The 18,891-nt window shown below is 40.7% G+C and overlaps 1 protein-coding gene across 1 annotated transcript; it reads right to left on the bottom strand.

Moving 5' to 3' along the window:
- Positions 1 to 4,028: 4,028 nt before the first annotated feature.
- LOC311025817 (lissencephaly-1 homolog B-like) lies at positions 4,029 to 18,424 on the bottom strand. The gene is made up of 11 exons (XM_084028940.1): positions 18,254 to 18,424; positions 10,699 to 10,971; positions 9,415 to 9,499; positions 9,220 to 9,294; positions 8,831 to 9,037; positions 7,730 to 7,898; positions 7,253 to 7,355; positions 6,806 to 7,034; positions 5,708 to 5,809; positions 5,459 to 5,615; positions 4,029 to 5,344 (listed from the first exon to the last, which is right to left on the bottom strand). The coding sequence occupies exons 2-11, from the start codon at positions 10,728 to 10,730 to the stop codon at positions 5,271 to 5,273; spliced, it is 1,233 nt and encodes a 410-aa protein (XP_083885066.1). The 5' UTR covers positions 10,731 to 10,971; positions 18,254 to 18,424; the 3' UTR covers positions 4,029 to 5,270.
- Between the last annotated feature and the right edge of the window lie 467 nt (positions 18,425 to 18,891).

Below are 18,891 nucleotides of genomic sequence, written 5' to 3'. Positions count from 1 at the left end.
CCCGCCCTGTTACTACGGCCCCCGACAAAACCCGGCGACCGCATCACTCCCTGTCACGCACCGCCGGTAACTGTTAGCCGTTAGCCCTCCCACGTAATGTCAAACTTTGACATTAAAATGATCGAAGGCTCAATTCAGAAACGTCTGGAGCCAGAGGGACTCACGCTGTACTCCCTTATCTCTGTGGGAACCGAGAAAGCGAAGTCCCGTCGACGGCGCTGCGCCTCCATGTTTTCGTCCGCGTCGCTGGCCCGCAGCGCATGAAGAACAATCAGGCGCCAGCGAGCCAATCAGCGCTCAGAACAACAAGGCATGGTGCTGGTCCACATGGGCACCCGCCCGGCCTGAGCGCGGCTCATTTGCATAGCAAGAGCGTGACTGGCCACCCTGCTGTCTCGGGATCAGATCTGTCAATCAAACGGCGAGGGGCGGGGCTTACTCCAGTCTGTGGGTGAATTCTGAGGACAGGCGGCTGACGAAAATGTACTATAATCAATATTATACAGTAGATCAATATTAAGACGTTGAATTGAATTATCAATTACATGCAACCATATTACATGCAACCATATTACCATATTATATATATATCCCAGATAATGCATTGGATGCACATGTTGAGATTAATATTTAGATGCACAACTATTATGAGATTTAAGCTACTATATTAACAAAACATAGAGGTTGGTTGTCACTTGGAAAATTATAATAAAATACATGAATTGCTGCATTTCCTTTGCCACCAAAAATAATTAATATTAAGTGGCAACCAAAATGCTATGTATACAAACTTCCAATTTATTATATAGGTAAATAATTGAATATATATATATCTATTTTGCAGATTTTTTTCATCTCACACCCACTGAGGGACAACATCTTTTGCATCCCAAGGATTTCCTTTCTCTGTCATTATTTCTATATGGTATAGTGCATGAGGTCTACTTTTTATGTTGTATATCGTGTAATGATGTATGCTGTGACTTTTGAATGTGTTATGCTGTGTGATTGTATGGAACATGTGATGCATGATGTGGTGCTTTATGCCATATATTTTCCTCTGGGGACAATATGAATCTAGTTTTAATGTTATGATTATTGGTTTATGTGACAGTGTTGAGTTTCTCTATATTGGTATACAGATGCATGTATGTAGTCGTTGCATTGCTGCATGGTAACAGTCTTTGATTGGACACTGCTCAGTCTTATATATCCCATACCGCATCACAGGGGCTGACTGTCTCAGCCAATCAAAACAGCAGTACATAAGAGCTGCTTCAGCCACGCCATGTGCCCTGTCTGCACATAGAAACCTGCTAACATCATTATTATTTTGACCGTCAAGCCACAAAATAGCTTGTCAGGGTGGACTGAAAAAGAAACTGTATCACAAGACAATATGAAGGAAATGTGTGTGTGTGAGAGAGAGACGAGAGTCGCTTTGCAACAGGCTGTATAAGGATGGATGACAAAAAGTGAATCAGGCAGTAAAGTGGGAGGAGGGAGAGAATAGTGAAGAGACAGCTGCTGCACATGGTCAGCACATGAGTTGCATGAAAAAAGCGTCCATAGGGATATTATGCATATACAGAGGAAAAAGGGGAGGAGGAAGAGGGGTTGGCTTGGAGAGACGGGGAGGGTGGGAGGGATGTGAGGCAGGGATGGGACTGACCCAGTTAGAAGTGCTGCATCACTAGTGGATCTTCAGAGGAGAGACAAAGAGGAAGCAAATGTTCAAAGATCAAATGGACTGAGCAAAGAGTGTGTGGAGTCATAGACTTAAGGGAGGGGATTTGATTGTTTGGCTTTGATTAATCATAGAACTTGATTATATGTTACTTTTTATTGTATGTGGTGAATGTGGAAATAAAATAGTGCATCTCAATAGAAGGCAGTTTTTAATGTTTCTCATAAATGGGAGGCCCACGAACAGATTGTACGACCAAAATGTACTACTATAACCCTGTATCTAATCGTGACCATAAGTGTATCCATACCCCCAACCCTAAATTTCAAGTCCATATCCCCAGTAGCTATTTACACCATCATCATCAGAGATTTGATTCATTCTCGTGGTGAACATTTAAGAAACATACTTATTCTTGCTCTAACCGCAACTTAATTTACAACCCTTTAACTAGACTTGGAAATCAATTCTTAGTATAAAAAAAAGAAAAACACCTGTAAGGGTTGTATCCATCTCACTTACATTGTAAAGACATAATAAATACAAAAACAAATGAATGTAAATGTTCTCCCCCTGAGACACAAGATGCTCAGGTGAGTAGGCTACCATGACATCCATGTGACCATTCCTCCCTTGTACACTGTGCAGGGAAGCAGCAGGTTTTTTCCTTATAGGGACATGGACCTCTCAACACTTGCTACCACTAGAGAGCGCCACATCCTCCTGCTAAACTGCTCCAAACCTCACCCCACCGTCCTCAGGCTTTGCAGGGATTAGAACGCTGGTCACGTAAACTATCGTGGGACTCGTGTAAGCTATACTGGGACGACACACAAACCTATATATTAACATAGAGCTGTCCTGCATTGAAATGACTAGTGTTTGTTTCTATATGCTAATAAAGAAAATCCAGCCTGTTGTACGAAAACTGTTCAACCCTCTCTTGACAGAATCAATACTGCTGCCTCTGACAGAGTCTGCTGTATACAGTGACCTTGAAACCTCCACACGTCCTTATCACACCCGCTCATTGTAATCGATGCAGGTTTATACCTCCCTGCTGCTCCTTTCACTTCCTCTCTGCTATAAATCCATATTGATAACAATTTTGTCTGATGGAAAGAAATGGGTGACCTAGTAGAAATATAAATGAGAAAGAGAGCTGCTTCTTCCCTGTTTTGATGTATTTAGCTTGCATGAGGGGGAAAGTGTGCGAGGCATGAGAGAGTGTTGGCGGGCGGATGTAGGCCAATGTTTCTACTCCAGTGCCTCTGTTGAGAAACGGAAGTTTCAGACCGAGACAGGTTTATTATCCTTTCATTAAGTCCCATAGAGCCACTTCACTGCATACAAATCTACCGCACCATTTTCAGTCCGCCACCCTTTGTTCTCCGTGTCCTGGTACGACATGAACCTTGTGCCGCAATAACTTTCCAGTTTGGCATCTGCACCCTTAACTCCGCCCACAGACCTGCAGGACAGAGCAAGGTGTGATGCTTGCACGCTTGCCATCCTGGCAACCGTTGCCAGGATACTGGAGCACAGAGAACGCATAATTGGTGTGTGGGTGAGTGAGCAGGTATGTGTGCGAGCACAGAAGCAGGCTGGGGTACTGTACATAATTGATAAGGGGGCTTGATCTGTCCCTGTTGCCTCCTGATGACTTCGCCTCTCCAGTCTGAGCTTGCAGTGTAAGTCGCTAGGCTGCACCTGAGGAATAAACGTCAAAACGTATTATGCCGTTCTCTTCACATCACAAATCAACCATATCCTCCCCATCTCCCAACTCATTTTTCATTAAACAAATACTACTACTACTACTAGGTCAGGGCTGATCTGTTCTGTCTTTATCTGAATTAATAACAGCGGGGACAGACAGCTTCTCTGCCCTGCTCAGATGGAAGTTACTAACAAGAAGCCAAGGTGTAGCACCAGACCAAGATCGGTGCAGCGGAGCCAGATTCTTATACATAAATAATATTTGCTGTCTAGAGCAGCAGTTATCCAGTTTTTGTCTAGTGACCCACTTCTTTCTAGACACTTTTCTCTGTCGACATGAAGTAGTTATCAGACCCACATGCTTTTAGTCACTGGTCTTCACATCCCAAAATTATATTTGCTGTTTTACAGTCACACCGATTAAATGGTTGAGAATATGCAGACTGCTAAAAGAAAAATAGAATGAGAAGACTGTAACCACAGTATTTACTATGGGAAGAACTGGAAGGTGTGCTGCATTATCTGACCTCACTATGAAACTTTGGGTGGTCAATTCTGTCAGAAGTTTTCCCTTCATCTCATTTCACCTCCTTTCCTCAAAGAAAGCATACAAATAGATAACTTATATTTACAGAATTTTATTTCATTATGTTGCAAACAATGACATCCAGATATATTGATACACAACTTTAACTGTGCGTGTATGTGCATTTGTGAGTGTATGTGTATGTGTGAGCAGTGAGACCACAGTAAGCAGAATGAAAATCCTATGTGAGTGAGCCCTCAATGGGTTAACAAGGCAGAGATAGCGAGCAAGAGGGCACTGGGCGATTCTCTGGGGGGCGACATACAGACACACACAAACCTCGTAAAAAGGTGAGCAGATTTTTCCTCTGTAAAACACACTTTTGCTATGGGGCGTGTGCCTGTGCTCAGCAGCTTAGGGATCATTAAGGTCCTGTGAACATCTACTAGAAAGCAAGTTTGTTAAAAGAGATGAAGTAGTATGAATGAACACAGTGGGTGAGAAGCTTGGCCTCCTCTCTCTCCTCTGACCATCAGAGGAGAGATGGTGGAGAGATTCTCCTGTCATAATATACAAACACACACACACACACACACACTCACACAATGTATACACACATGTACACATGCACTCGCCAACAGAAGATCATGTGATTCGACTAGGGAGCTGCATCCTGCTTATTTTTTCTTCTTCAACTTGTTATTACCTTCCACTCATTCTTTCTTTGATGCTTACTTTCCTCACACCTTTTCTATCACCATCCACGCAGTGACAGACCACAAAAATAGAAGCATGGAATAAAACAAAACAAAACCTAAACACCCTCAACAAGGGCTGTCATTGGTTTTTTTCGTGCACTGTAAGGTAACTGGAATCCACCTGCGCCAGCACACAAGGATATTTACCCTTTGACCTGACAGGAAGTCATGACAACAGTATGCAAATTCGGCAAATTTAACAGTATACATTTTTTTTGTTTGATTCACCATGCAAGGAATACTTCTCGTCTTTTGAGTGTGTTTATGTGTCAGAGATTGCGTGACATTTATTAAGCGTACCCTACATCCAGAATAATTTACATAAAAGGACAATAGTTATCTCATCCGATGTAGAGGAGGGGGGGGAAGGAGAGGGGAGCGGACGGGGACAAGGTAAGCGTCATGGTCAACTATGGTTTGGAGTGCGATAGGTGAGGGGCTGGGCTGGCTGTCAGGACAGAAGGAAGAGGGCTGAGGAGCAGAGGGGTGGGATAGGGTGGGGTTTTTGGAGGGGGGGGAGGGGAGGGGGGGGGGGGGGGGTTGGCGTGGTGTCAGAACAGGGTCAGAGTTGGCGACAGTCTCAGCGGCACTCCCAGACTTTGACTGTCTGATCGACACTGCCCGTCACCACATAAGGAGCAGTCTTGTGGAAATCTGCAAGAAGGGTAAACAGTTATTCAGATATGCTGCATTCAAAGTACATTTCGTCACAGGTTCAGTGCAGTTCAAACTTGCATCTCAATAATCACATTAATCACTTGGTCTTACCCAGAGAGGTAACAAAGTGTTCATGGGCACACAGGGTCTTCATGCAGCGTTTGTTCTTGTAGTCCCAGATCCTAAGGGTTTTGTCATCAGCACAGCTCACTATGAATCGTCCTCCAGGATGAACCAACACCCCACGCACCCAGTTGTCATGGCCGACCTGAGGAGACAACATTGATTACCGACCAGTCCCCTCATTCTTAAATTTGAACACCATCACAGTCCTAGAAATCACCACTTTAGGCTACTCACCAGAGTCATAAGGCAGATGCCAATGCTGACGTCCCACATCTTAATTGTTTTATCTCTGGATCCAGAGAGAAGGAAGGGGCCAGGTTTCCCACTCTTCTTGCTCTGTGAAGCAGACACAGAGAATATGTGAGAAAGAGTGAAGGGCTACATGAATGACAATACATCTACTTTTTAACTGTGTAAATCCTTCGATCTGGAAAGCAGTTTGTGCTTAAAGTCGAGCTGAAACGGCATTGCAATAATATCTAGCTATGGTGGCGGGACATAACGTTGGAATGAATTTTAATTGATTCTTCAAAAGATTATCTGACAACCTTCTCTAACTCTGTGCAGAGCTGTAGTTGCAGGTTGATTGATGGATGCCATATTATTGGTTGAATAAAACATTGGATATAAAAATATGAAAAAAATATATTTTTTGTATTGTTTACAGAATATATCGTTTAATAGCTGCAAGTTTATCTATTCATGTTCAATGAAAAAATAGGGAGTAAAATAACAATGGCCAGTTTACATGTTTTGGCCGATCATAGATTAGCGCGAAGAACATGGAATACATTGAATTGTTAGAAAAGGTCCCGCCCTAATGGAGGACAGCAGGAGCCGGTCCACGTCTCACCCCCAACATCACTTTCTTGCATGTCCTGCAGGTGTTGCTGTTGAAGCATTTTAATCAGGATTTAAAATTATACTTTTTTTTTTAACAGGAGAGAAAAGTATTCTACAAATTATACTGACGTTTGGTAATGGTTTAATTCAACTAAATTCACTTTTCTTTTGATCTTCTGCTTGCCTTTTAAAAATAGAGGAGGCTCAACCTCCTCTGCTGCCGAGTCTGAAAGACCTTGACGTCTAATCTTTTGTGATAAACTCAATTACTAGTTTGATAACCGTCTTCACAAAGACCTTACTGGCTTCACTGAAATTGCACTTTTTATTTTATGTTACAGTTTTATAAATAAGTGCATCATGTCTTAATAGCCAGTCATTACTTCACTGCCCATAATATACACAATTGTAGGAAAACCCTCCAGCTGAACCAGACAAAAAGAACATCCTCTGTAGGTAAATGTCAGATCCTGCAGCAGTTGTACATACCTCTGAGCCTGTGGCTTCCAGTATGGTGGGGTGAGCAGTGTCAGGGGCCCAGGCAATACACTCTACCACATGCTCATGCTCCCGCAACTCAGCTTTGCACTCCTTCGAGGCAGTCACCCAGACACGCACCGTCTGGTCATTGGAGCAGCTGGCGATCAACGAGCCATCCTGGTTGGGACGCACCATCCTCACCCACTCCCTGTGGCCTGTAAAGGTCTTCACACAGTACCTGTAAATGGAAATATTTTAAGTTTAACTATGAGCAACTTAAAATTAAATTAATTGTGAACTAATGCAATATTATCAGGGATTAAATTAAGACCACATGAAGGAATATCGAAACTATGTGACAACAAAAAACATGCTTAAAATGTAAAATGACATGAATCTCAGTCACTATAAGTGCTTGTCATAGTGAAAGTTGAGACAAAGCTCCGCCCTCCTTACCCAGTGGCCACCTCCCACATCTTGATGGTCTTGTCTCTGGAGGCAGACACTATGTGGTCACCATTTGGCATGATGGCTACCGACGACACATTGTGATCGTGGCCTGGACGACACAGTCAAGAGATTAGTCATGTAAACGGTCAGAGTTCATGTCAATACCTAGACCACCAAGCCAGATGTGCCCAAGGCCAGTGACTAAAACGAAGCTCACACATCATTAAAAAAAGATTGGTGTTTAGTTTTTTAATTACTAAAAATAACCATAGCGAGTTAAACCCAGAATCAGAAAATATATTAATACTAATTTCAAGTGAACCGCATCATAAGAGATGTACAACCAAATACTTGTGAACCAAATACAATCATTTGCTGGATCCAGACTGGATACAGCATTAGTTGTGTGTTGTATATTAGTTTCACCACTTTTACAGGTGGTTGTGTTCTGTAATCACTGCTGTTTCTGTAAATATCTCTTACCATGCATTGTTCGGATGCACTCAAACCCCTGAAAGTCCCAAAGTTTGATGCTCATGTCAGCTGAACAAGAAGCCAGCAGCTTTCCCGTCTGGTCAAAGGAGATGTCCTGCACAGAGTCTGTGTGGCCCTTGAGAGTTCGCTCAAAGTCCCCTGCCTCATAGTCCCACACCTAAAATTGGGGATAAAGATGGTCAGTGAGGGAGACATTTCAGTCTGACCCAAACAGATACAGATATACATATATAGTTTTTTGTTAAAAATCAAATATGACATTGATGATGTTGGTTCCTTGCTAGTGGCCTAACAATGCTTTATTGACATAATTGAATGTCAAGTCCCATGTTGAGTCATGGGGAGGCCATGATGGGTCACATTTTCATGGCTGTATAATAAATGCAGGATACATAATGTGTTATGAAATCAAACACCTGTATATTTAACTATTTTATCATAGTTTAAATGTTTGCAATTATCCACTCAGCTAAAAGCATATGGTGTAAGGTGCTGTTCTTTGGGAGTGTTGCTTCTGACAACACCATCGTCAGCCCATCTCTACATCGATGAGCAGTGACAAAGCAGAAAACAGAAAGGAAGCAGGGAGGTAGGAGGAGAAGAAAGGGAGGAGGCAGGGGGGTGACAAGCCTGTTGAAGCACAAGCACTGAGGATAAAAAGGGAGATGAGCCTCAGATCCACAGAACAGCTTTGATCTGAAGGGTCAGAGCGGCAGAGGCTATGTTGTAGTGAGCTGAAACCTTCAATAATCTTGCTTATAAATGCTTCTGCACACAGTCATCATAATATTCCTGCTAGACACACATTTGTAAAGCAGGGATGTCCTTAGATATTATATCTCAAAGATATTACATTACATGAATATAAGAAAAGCAAAAGGAGTTCCAGACCTCTTGATGTACTACAGGCTGTAATTATGTTGATTTTACTAAATTAGATTGAATGGTGTGTCTAATATTTTGTCAAGTTTCAATAAAAACTGAATATAAGATTCATAAAATAAAGATTAATGTCAGTGTTGTAATATTAGCTTGCCTCATATGTTGCTTACTGTGCCTTATAAACTGTCCGTTTAAGTGCATACACACCTTAATGGTAGCATCCTCGGAGGCTGTGACCATAACAGAGAAGACTGGGTGGAATATGACACGTGTGACCGGAGCGCGGTGTCCGCTCAGTGCGTATCTCTCTGGGGGACGGGGGATCCACTCCTTGGGGTCTCGCTTCTGACCCACAGGTCCTCCATGTGTCATCTCCTCCTTCGCCTCATTCAACTTTGACTCCAACTCCATCACCTGAGGCAGAGTGTTGAGTAAAGGAGAAGATTAGCCACAAGATTTAGATTATCATGCAGTCCATTTGGTAGTGTTGATTTCTAAAAGGCTGTCAGAAACTTTACATTTGTCTAGGCAAGCGTACAGTATTTACCAAACATAAAAAATAAAATACACCAAAAGCTAGCACAAATGTTACTTACCTTCTTCTGTAATCTGATGACTGAAGTCCATTTCTTTTCCAAAAGCCCAGCATACTTTTTATCTACCTCTTCATTCTATGAATGGTGAAAAGACAAGGCACATCCAGAAAAAGAGCCACATGTTTCTTAAAACAAATGACAAAAATAGGGCACATTGATTTTTCTTGACATTGTTGTGCAACTGTCTCTCCTTACCATATCTATCTCGGCCTCTTTCTTGAAGGTGGAATAGGCCTCTTCGTATCCATTTGAACGTAGATAGTCAGCGATAGCCCGGTTTCTGTGGGAAAAAGTGGAATGAAATGGATTTTTGAAAAAATTTCAGGCGTTACCTTGTCAATCACATATTTGGTCTTCTGCTAATATTTAGTGTTCAATATTTGCAATTTCGTTTCATTATGCACAAATTAATTAAATAATCAATAACACCACAGTGAGGTAAATAATACAAAATATTAGCTCCATGGTTCCTGCTTAAAAACCAGGGAAGACCACACCCTGTCGAACAGATGGGGGCAATGGCATTCGAGTTTCAGTCTCACCTTAGATGTCCTCAAATCTGACTGAGTGCCATAAGAAATTATTCTTCAGTGAAGAAAACAAACTGTAAAGACTGAATCACTGGGAAACTGTTCTGTGCTGCTATGGAAACCAGAGCTCACAAAGAGAGAGCACTTATTATGGACGACACAAGGACAGGGAAACCACAAGCACATGGAAACACGGACTTAAACACACGTATAGACTCAATCACAAATACACATTGTGTGCACAGTTATATAAACGAGTGGGACAGCTCTTTTATAAGACGGGTGAATATTTCATGAGTAATTTTGCTAAATTTAGGCTGTAGCTTAAAAGGACACTTTGAATGGTTAATATTTGTAACCCCGATACAACTGTATGTTTGAACATGGACCATGGGATTTCTGCCAAATTATCCTAATCAAAGTCTTAAAAAGTGCACATTTGTTTGACCAATAAGGGTTAGACCATTATGAAGAGATAAAATATCTGCTGTTTCGTGGTGTCTTGACCAGGGTGGATTGAACTGGGTGCATATCGTATGATCAACCAGGCACAGAGCTGCTCACATAAGTTCCTCCTCCTCCCCCATCCCCCTCGCTTCTTTGCCCCTGTCATGTGGGTTATGAAATATTCACTAAGTAGCTACCAAATGAAGCACCTTGAAGCTCACATCTCTTTTACACTTCCACAAGGATTACACATTCTCATAAAAGGTATGCACTGTCCCACAACATCTGCATTAACCTCATCTGGATGATATCAAGAGAGGAAAACATGAGATACATCTCTGCTTGTGGACAAACTTCAAAGTATTGCTAAAAAGCCTACATGTATGCACTTTCATGCATGTGCAGCTCTTCATGAGCACTACATGTGTGACCGTCTACATGTTTGTTCTTGTTTGCATGTGTAATGAGCCTGCAGACACATATTTACATCCAGGGCACTCACAGTTCATCTCTTTGTCTCTGTGACAGCACCATAGTGGCTGCTGTTCTCTCCCTCTTGGGGGAGGTGATGTTCAGGGGAATCTGGCTGGGAAGTGTGTGGCGGTGAAGTGTCTGATCCCTCAGTGGTGTTCTTCCTTCAGACTTGGAGGTGGCGAAAAGAGTGCCACATAGAGGGAGGTGAACTGGAGATGCTGCTGTCAATCAACTGTCAGGACAAGGCTTGAAGAGTATTCACTGGCCCAAAGCTTACTCACTAATCGGATGTGTCCATCACCTGAAGAGAGAAGGGAGATAGAAGTGAGTAAAAAAATAGCTGAGCGGACATATTGACTGCTACCTGTAGAAGTAGGATAAAGGCCAAGTTATTAAAGAAAAATACATACTCAAGGTTTATTAAAAAACAAACAAACTTAAGAACAGTTTAAGTATTAACAAGGCTTGGGTGAATGAGGCAGAGAGACAAGAAAGTAAGGAAGAACATTAAATGAAACACTGCTGGAAAGTAGGGATAAGCCATCATAGGGGCTTTGACTTTAGACTAGGGGTGGGAAAATTGATACACCATAGTATCATGATATTTTGCATGGCAATATTGTATTACACAGATGCCAAGTTTTCAATATTTGATGATATAAACTATGAATATTGTGAATACAAGTCAAAACTTTTGGTAACAATAACTGATCGTGATTTTGTGTGGCCATGGGCCAAGTCAGTGGTATGGAAGATTGAACGTTACTCAGTCTGTTTGTTTGATTGGCAAAACCCTTTTGCTGCAATGAAAATTATGGAAGTTACCCGAGTGAAAGTTCTTTCAATTTGAAATTGAAAAAGGGTAATAAATCATTTTATATATATATATATATATATATATATATATATATATGTATGTGTGTGTATGTGTGTGTGTGTGTGTGTGTGTGTGTGTGTGTGTTATTACAATAGCCGGCATAATGCAAAATGTTTAAAATCAAAACACAACATTCACTGATTGTAAAGCTATTAAGACCATTTACTTCCTGAGCTTCAACACGGCTGGTACCTGGGGCCACAATAGCACTAAGCTGCTTAGCAGCTAGACCAGACAACCTGGAGTGTGTGTTTCTAAGGGATACAGACCACATGTCCGCCATACAGCTGACAGTGCAATGTAAAGAAGGGATGGGACGGTACCTAACAGGATTAACCCCCAACACAGAGAGAGGACCTCGACAGCAAGCCTTCCTTGTCTATATCACCGTCTGGTGCATCGTTCTTGTCCATTTCACCATCCACAGCTAATTGCTACAAGACTCCTTCAGGAAAATAAACAATTAAATGATGCTCAATTGGTAACTGAAACATTAAAGTTTATTTCTGAATATCCTTCTATATTACAGATAAACACTTAAGCATTTGCCTTCAATGAAATCTGCAGCAAACAACAAAACATGAATCCAGGGACAGTCTGATGCGTCCCAGAAAGAACTCTTCTTTCCTGACTGCAAACATGAGTGCTGAGCTGACAAGACCAAGCTAATGATTTTAGCTGAACAGCATCCTCAGCGTGGCTCAAAAATAGCCATTTGACTAAACAGACCAACCTCTGAACTATTACATAACCAAGACAATTTCAGGTGCTTCTACTGGTCTGAGCCTCACCAGCAACTGAATTTGAGAGAATGTTTTAAAGGACCACATAAAAAAACAAGAGACAGTATGTGTCTTGCTCGAGTCCTCAAGTTATTGCATTGATGCATTAATGTACAGGGACAGGTTGAAACCTGTGCAATCAACTAAACACACCATTTCTCTTAAAACGATTGGTTTGAATTCATTTATAGATTCTACTAGAGATGAGGAAAGTCAAAAGGTTTGCAATGTTATTATACAATTTGCATCTGTATGTGTGGACAACCACAGCCTGTGGTCAGTTCCTGGTAGTGCTGGGCGGTATGACCAAAAATGTATATCACGGTATTTTTCAAAATGATATCGGTTTCACGGTATTTGACGGTATTTTTTTTTTCAAGCACGACTGGGTGTTAACCTAATTTTCTAATAATTTAGAGAATAATTACTGCAGTAAATTGGCTTGGACTGACATATTTTAATGTCATAAGGAGTGAATATTGTAGAAAAACATTAATGTCCACACTAGCATTAATGATGTGAAGGAATCAGAATGCATGACTGTTGCAGTCAAAATACAGAACCCTTTATTGTTTTGCAACTTGAAAAAACATCTTTTGTAAACCAACTGGCTACACAATGTAAACAATACGTCTCCTGTAACTGCAATATGAAGACTTCTTTATCCACTGGACATCAATTAAGGCAACATCCATAAATAATATTGAAACAAATAAATTAAAAAAATAAATAGTTCCACAGTTTGCTTTTCTTGTCGTAGGCAGTCCCCCTAGCAAACGCGTCTTTGAGTGACATTTGACTCGTCTCTTCTCCCGCAGTGCGAACAGCGGCTACAACTTTAGCCCGACGGCATTTGCAGAATATTGTTGTTTGTTCGACGTCGATTTTTTAAAGCCGAAGAATTTCCAAACAACAGACACGGCTCCTCTTTTCGGCACAAGTTCTTCTGTTTCATTGCTTGCTCGTTCGGAACTTTCGGCGAAAGTTTCGGCGAAAAAAAGAAATGGATAAACACGGCGAAAGTTTCGGCAAAAAGAAACTTTCGCCGTGTTTATCTATTTTTTCACCGCATCTTACGCTCAACACAGGCTGTGCTCTCGCATGCTGCTTGTTTGGTGCAGCTGCTAAACAGCCCCCTCTCAAACAATGTCCGGCGGCGCGACGTTCCGCCGCTCTGCGTTCCCGACGTTCATACGCTACACACTCACCGGTATTGGGGTATATGAAAAATGCATATCATAAACAAAAAAACCACCGGTATTCGGTATGAACCGGTATACCGCCCAGCACTAGTTCCTGGTGATAAAAACATATTTTGCATTAGGACTTCAACCTCTAGATAAGTTTTATCATTTGGGACTGGAGTCACTGCTCCGTCAAGAAGGTGGCTCTCGACAACATAAATTAAGTGGTCAGGAGTTCGCCTTTGAAAGACATTAGTTGAAAGAAAACTATTTTGATAAAAAAAAAATTAAATACATTATGACATAAAACTAGCTTCTAAAAAGGTGAGGATTTGCTACTTTCTGTTTTATTTCCCTCTATTATCTTGTATCTTTTGGACTGTAAAACAAAACATTTGAAGACAATCTTTTATGACATTTTATAGACTCAGCAATTGGAGGTGGAATATAATAAACAGTTCCACCAATCATAGTACAACATAATTATTGGTTGGGGACGTAACTTTTCTAAAAAGCGGTATGCAATGGTCCCGATCTAAAAAAGTCCCTTAGTAATGGGGATATGTCTATACAGAACCTGACTTAGATGCACGTAAAAATGATGCATCCTTCACACTCAAATATCCTTCTAAACGCTGGCCACCTTGTTTTTCATAAGCTATCTGAACCAAATACTTTTAAAGTTAAAAACATAAGAAGTTTATAAGCTTACATTATTGACATTATGAACGTTTAACTGTAAGAATGCAACTCCTGAAATGGAAGTACGGTAGGCAAATGCAATCAGCTAGAGAGAAGAGATATCACAATGTTGAAGTTGTTGGGCACTATAGAATCACTCGTTGTACAGAGATGTTACAGAGCCAGACAGAGGCCAGACAACTGGGCCCTGTACTACAAACCACCTCGGCAATGGCGGTGGTTCACTTCTTACCGGGGTAGATTTGACATGGTAACTTATGCTTCATACCTAACATGATCCCAAGTGCTCAATGAGTATGAAAGCACAGCCTACTGACCATTCAAAGCTTGATGTGTTTATAGTGAGATAATATTACACAAATACAAAGACGTTAACAACATAATCAAGGCTAAAAGCAACACAGTTTAAACACATGGTATGTATTCTTATGGCATGCATGACAATATTATATTCTTATTCTTTCAGTTGCTACCTCAGCGGTGTGAAACAAATGTAGGAGCAAATACAATATAAATAGGCTAGAATAATTCCGAGTGGTAAGAAGACTTTTCCATCAGTAGGGCCACATTCAATACTTCAAAGTTTCATTCATAACATTGACATGAGAATTTCATAAAGATTAGCCTACACTAAAATGTATATTGAATCCATATTCTGGTTGTTTACCCTTTCAAAAACAACATTCACTACAGTTAAAAAAATGTTTGTTCACCTACATTCAAAGGTATCACTGATGGTAAAGGTAAATGGACATTTATGATGTGCCTTTCTGGTCTTCTGACCACTCAAAGCACTATACATGACATGTCAACACTTACCCATTCACACACATTCATACCCTGATGGGGGAGGCTGCCATGCAACGTGCCACATGCACACCAGGCGCGAGCATTGGCGTGTGCACACGCACACACACACAAACACACACACATGGAGCAAACTGGGGTTCAGCATCTTCCCCGAGGACACATCAACATGCAGTCTTGTGGGATAGAACCACCGATGTTCCAATTAGAGGATGACAGTGAACTAGCAGCAATCTAACAACACAAATTACATTTATATAATCACAAAAACACAAAATTAGTATATTCTCTTATATTGATATCATAAATTGTCTTTTGTGTGTTAGTTGCCACGTATTACCATGCCACACATTGGAGTCGTGCAATTAAGAGTCCCGTAGACTTTGCTGCCGGTTGCTACATTTATGTATGCTGTGGGTGATAAGATATGGAAGGAAGCCTGCTTACTGCTTTTATATTTATGCCATTATGGTCAGATCTACTCATGCTCGTAAAGGGGCAGTGATATTAGGCTTTAATCCTTTTAATTTCACACAACTGTGTTACAGTAAGACTGGATTTTGTGTGTAACTTCTATGTCTTTGTCTAATATTATAGCATGCTATAATAGTCCATGTTTGCGATTGGTCACATGCTGTAAACACCACCCCTTTAATGTGAGTAATGTAAAGTATCCTTCAGTTAGACTCTGAATTGACCCCAGCATACATCTGGGGCACCATGACTAGGCTGAAATTTTAAGCAAAACAAGGGGGAGAAAAAAAGCATCTTCCTCCTGTAGTACATTTATTTTTTATGACCTGATGACGCTTAGACTAAAACATCAGTTATGCCTCATGTCTTTCTCAGAGCACTTAAAAATATGAGCAATGGTCAGTTAAACAAGCAGCCTGTGCAAATGTGATCTGATTCAGACTTTGCCTCTATTTTCTACCCAAACAACACCTTTAATGTTGTTATAAATGCAGTATTCTTTAAAACTATTAGGAAATGAATTTGTAAATGTAATGGTGTGATCCTACTTTGACATGAGAACAATTTCAATCGATCGATCATGGTTGTTGACTGTGAAGCCTTCCTTCCTGGGTTACATATCATTATATACTGTATGCCTTCAGGTTTTATTTGGGCTATGGTAACTTAGCCAACAACAACAAAAACGGTTATCATTTTCAATTAATCGATTAGTCTATAAAATGTGAATGACTAATTTCAGTCCTTGGGTGGAGATAGCTTTTTTCATCATGAATACAGGTGGAGCCCAGAGGTGTACATGTTCTAAGTCAACTTACACTTCAACGTCTCCAGTCAAAACTGCCTTAATAAATAAAGCAGGATTGATGACCTATAAAGTAGTAGTGAATTTAGAGAGAATGCATGTTAATCTAACAAAAAAAAGGCAATAAAACAAGCCAAAGGCATTCATTCTGGTTGCAAATCCAGTTTTCAGTGATCATGCTCTGTTCGTGTCAAGTTGTTTTACAATGCCCCTCCTTATGGGTGACCTTCGGGCCAAACAAGTCCCTGCTGGTACAAACTGAACCACAAGGCAATGTTTGATGACAAATCAAACATCAAGGCATATCGTGTTTTCACTTTAACTAGCAGCCTACACTACATCATTATATTTGTGTTAATCAATTATGTCTATCTTCATAGCAAGATTTCTTGCAATATGAGTCACTCCCCTACAATAAGTTACTCAACCTTTATCTAAAACAGACTGCATGTGTTATCAATGCTGACAGTCCAATATTGAAATGTGGCAAGACAGTGAGAGTATTCAACAACCTTGACACAATATCACAATATAATAATAATACTATGAAATCATATTTAATTTACCAGTTAATTAAGAGGTACTGTACTTTTTTAAAAATGTACTAATACGTGTAGTTCTTCTCATACAGAGGAGAAAAAGAACAAATGTGGATACCAGATGAAATGCAGCAGAATTAAAATAATACTTTCAACTACACCTTATTGATTTTAAATCATGTAATAGTTAAAACCATGAGATATTCTAGTACTTCAAAAAATCAAGTACATATAAAATATATTTAAACCGCTACCATACAATTACTAAGGCGTTCCATTACGTAGCAAAATTGAACTTATGAGACGGCTATGTGAATCTCACGTGAACTGAACCTCTGTATATTAGCAGTGGTTATGTTCCTTTTCAGTCTCCACCCTGACTACGATTCCTCAAACCCTAGTAGATTGCCTTTATGGAGCTTACAGTACGCGTGGAAACAACCCCAAAATTGCAAAAGGCTGCTTTGATATTTTTGAGACCAGTACTCTGTTCAAAATCTGGCTCGGGTGACGTCTTTCCCTGCTTCGATGGCCACAAGGGCAAAGTTGCAGCAATGGCTCAGCAACGCCCTTTCCAGCTAACGTTAGCTTAGCACGATAACGTAGACGTTAACTGGAGCTGTCAGTTTTAGTAGACGAGATTTATACCAACGTTACGTCTCAGCCACCACACCAAAACACAGAAAGGGCGTTGGTCTACGCCAACAAGTAGCTTAGCAACATAGCCCCTTGCTGAAAAGAAAATAACAATTAAATGGGAATTGGATATGTAGGGCAACCCAAGTTTGATTGCAGGACTATATACGTTAGCTGTTATTCCCCAGTAACGTTACAAGACACTGGTTTACTATAGTATAACGTTTTTCGCACAAATGTAGAGGTTTCCGCAACAAATAAAGTCAACGTTTCGATATCAAAATTGAGCATTAAATGTATGTATTTTCTCGCAACACCAGAATCTTTTTCACCGGGGTGTATAAAATATGGCAGCAAGCTGACAGCACCTACGTTAGCTTATCTAGCTAACGTAACACGTTAGCTCATCTCCAAAGAACTTCCATAAATAGACGTCGCTAACGGTAGCCAAATGTTCAGCTAGGTCTCACAACAAGTGTCTCGATACAAATCACACATTGACCGAGGATCGGTCTTAACGTATTACGGTGACAATCACAATCAATATAGTTGAATAACATCACCGTTGCGCTATCTTGACGTTCAGTTCTTAAGTCGATGCTCTTGTGAATGCCAACTTTGCCACTTAGCCTAGCTTAGCTTAGCGTTCGGCCTCTCCGCCATTTTGAGATCGGAACGGGAAAGCGCAGAGACTGCAGGCAATTCGTCGTCAAAAATAACAAGTCTTTCTAAGTGCCAAAAACAAAACTACAATCGCGTGTTAAACCACGAACTTACCTGTGACATATGGATGTTCTCATATTCCCCTGACTGGTCTAAGTGTGCGATGGGAAGCCTTCGTTTTCCTGTAGTATTGTGACTTTTCACATCACCCGGCACGGTCGGTCAGATTTTTTCTCCTCTTTGGTACCACCGCATTCGCCCGGCCCCAGCTAACGGTCGCGTTCGGATATCGGCTGCGCGCACGTTGAGGTGAGCGGAGACGCGCAACGTGCACCTCTTTCGCTCTTAGAATTAAAGGGAGACCACACAGTACATTCATTATAATAATACGGTATGTTTTACTGTTATGTACAGGCAAGTATTAATTCCAACATTAAAAAAAATTATATATAAACACGTTTCTCATTGAGATGAGCAGCAAAGGACAGACTTTAGTGAATGTAATTGATGGGAGAAATCATGCAGCTCTATGGACAGTGAATAATGGAATAACTTCCAGGAAACTATAAAAAAAAAAAAAACTTTTTAACCATTTAACCATTTTAAACTTACTATAAGGGTACATTTTCAGATGAATAGTTATGTTAATACGCCATGTATTGAAATAGCCGTATCTCAAATGAAATTCACTAATCTCACAGTCAGTCATTAATTTGGTGCCAGTGGACCAACTTCATAAAATGTCACTTGAC

The sequence above is a fragment of the Eutrigla gurnardus genome, assembly GCF_963514095.1.
Source record: "Eutrigla gurnardus genome assembly, chromosome: 15".
In the NCBI taxonomy this organism is placed as follows: domain Eukaryota; kingdom Metazoa; phylum Chordata; class Actinopteri; order Perciformes; family Triglidae; genus Eutrigla; species Eutrigla gurnardus.
Note: the sequence above shows the minus strand (reverse complement) of the source record. Positions and strands in the feature narration are given on the sequence as shown.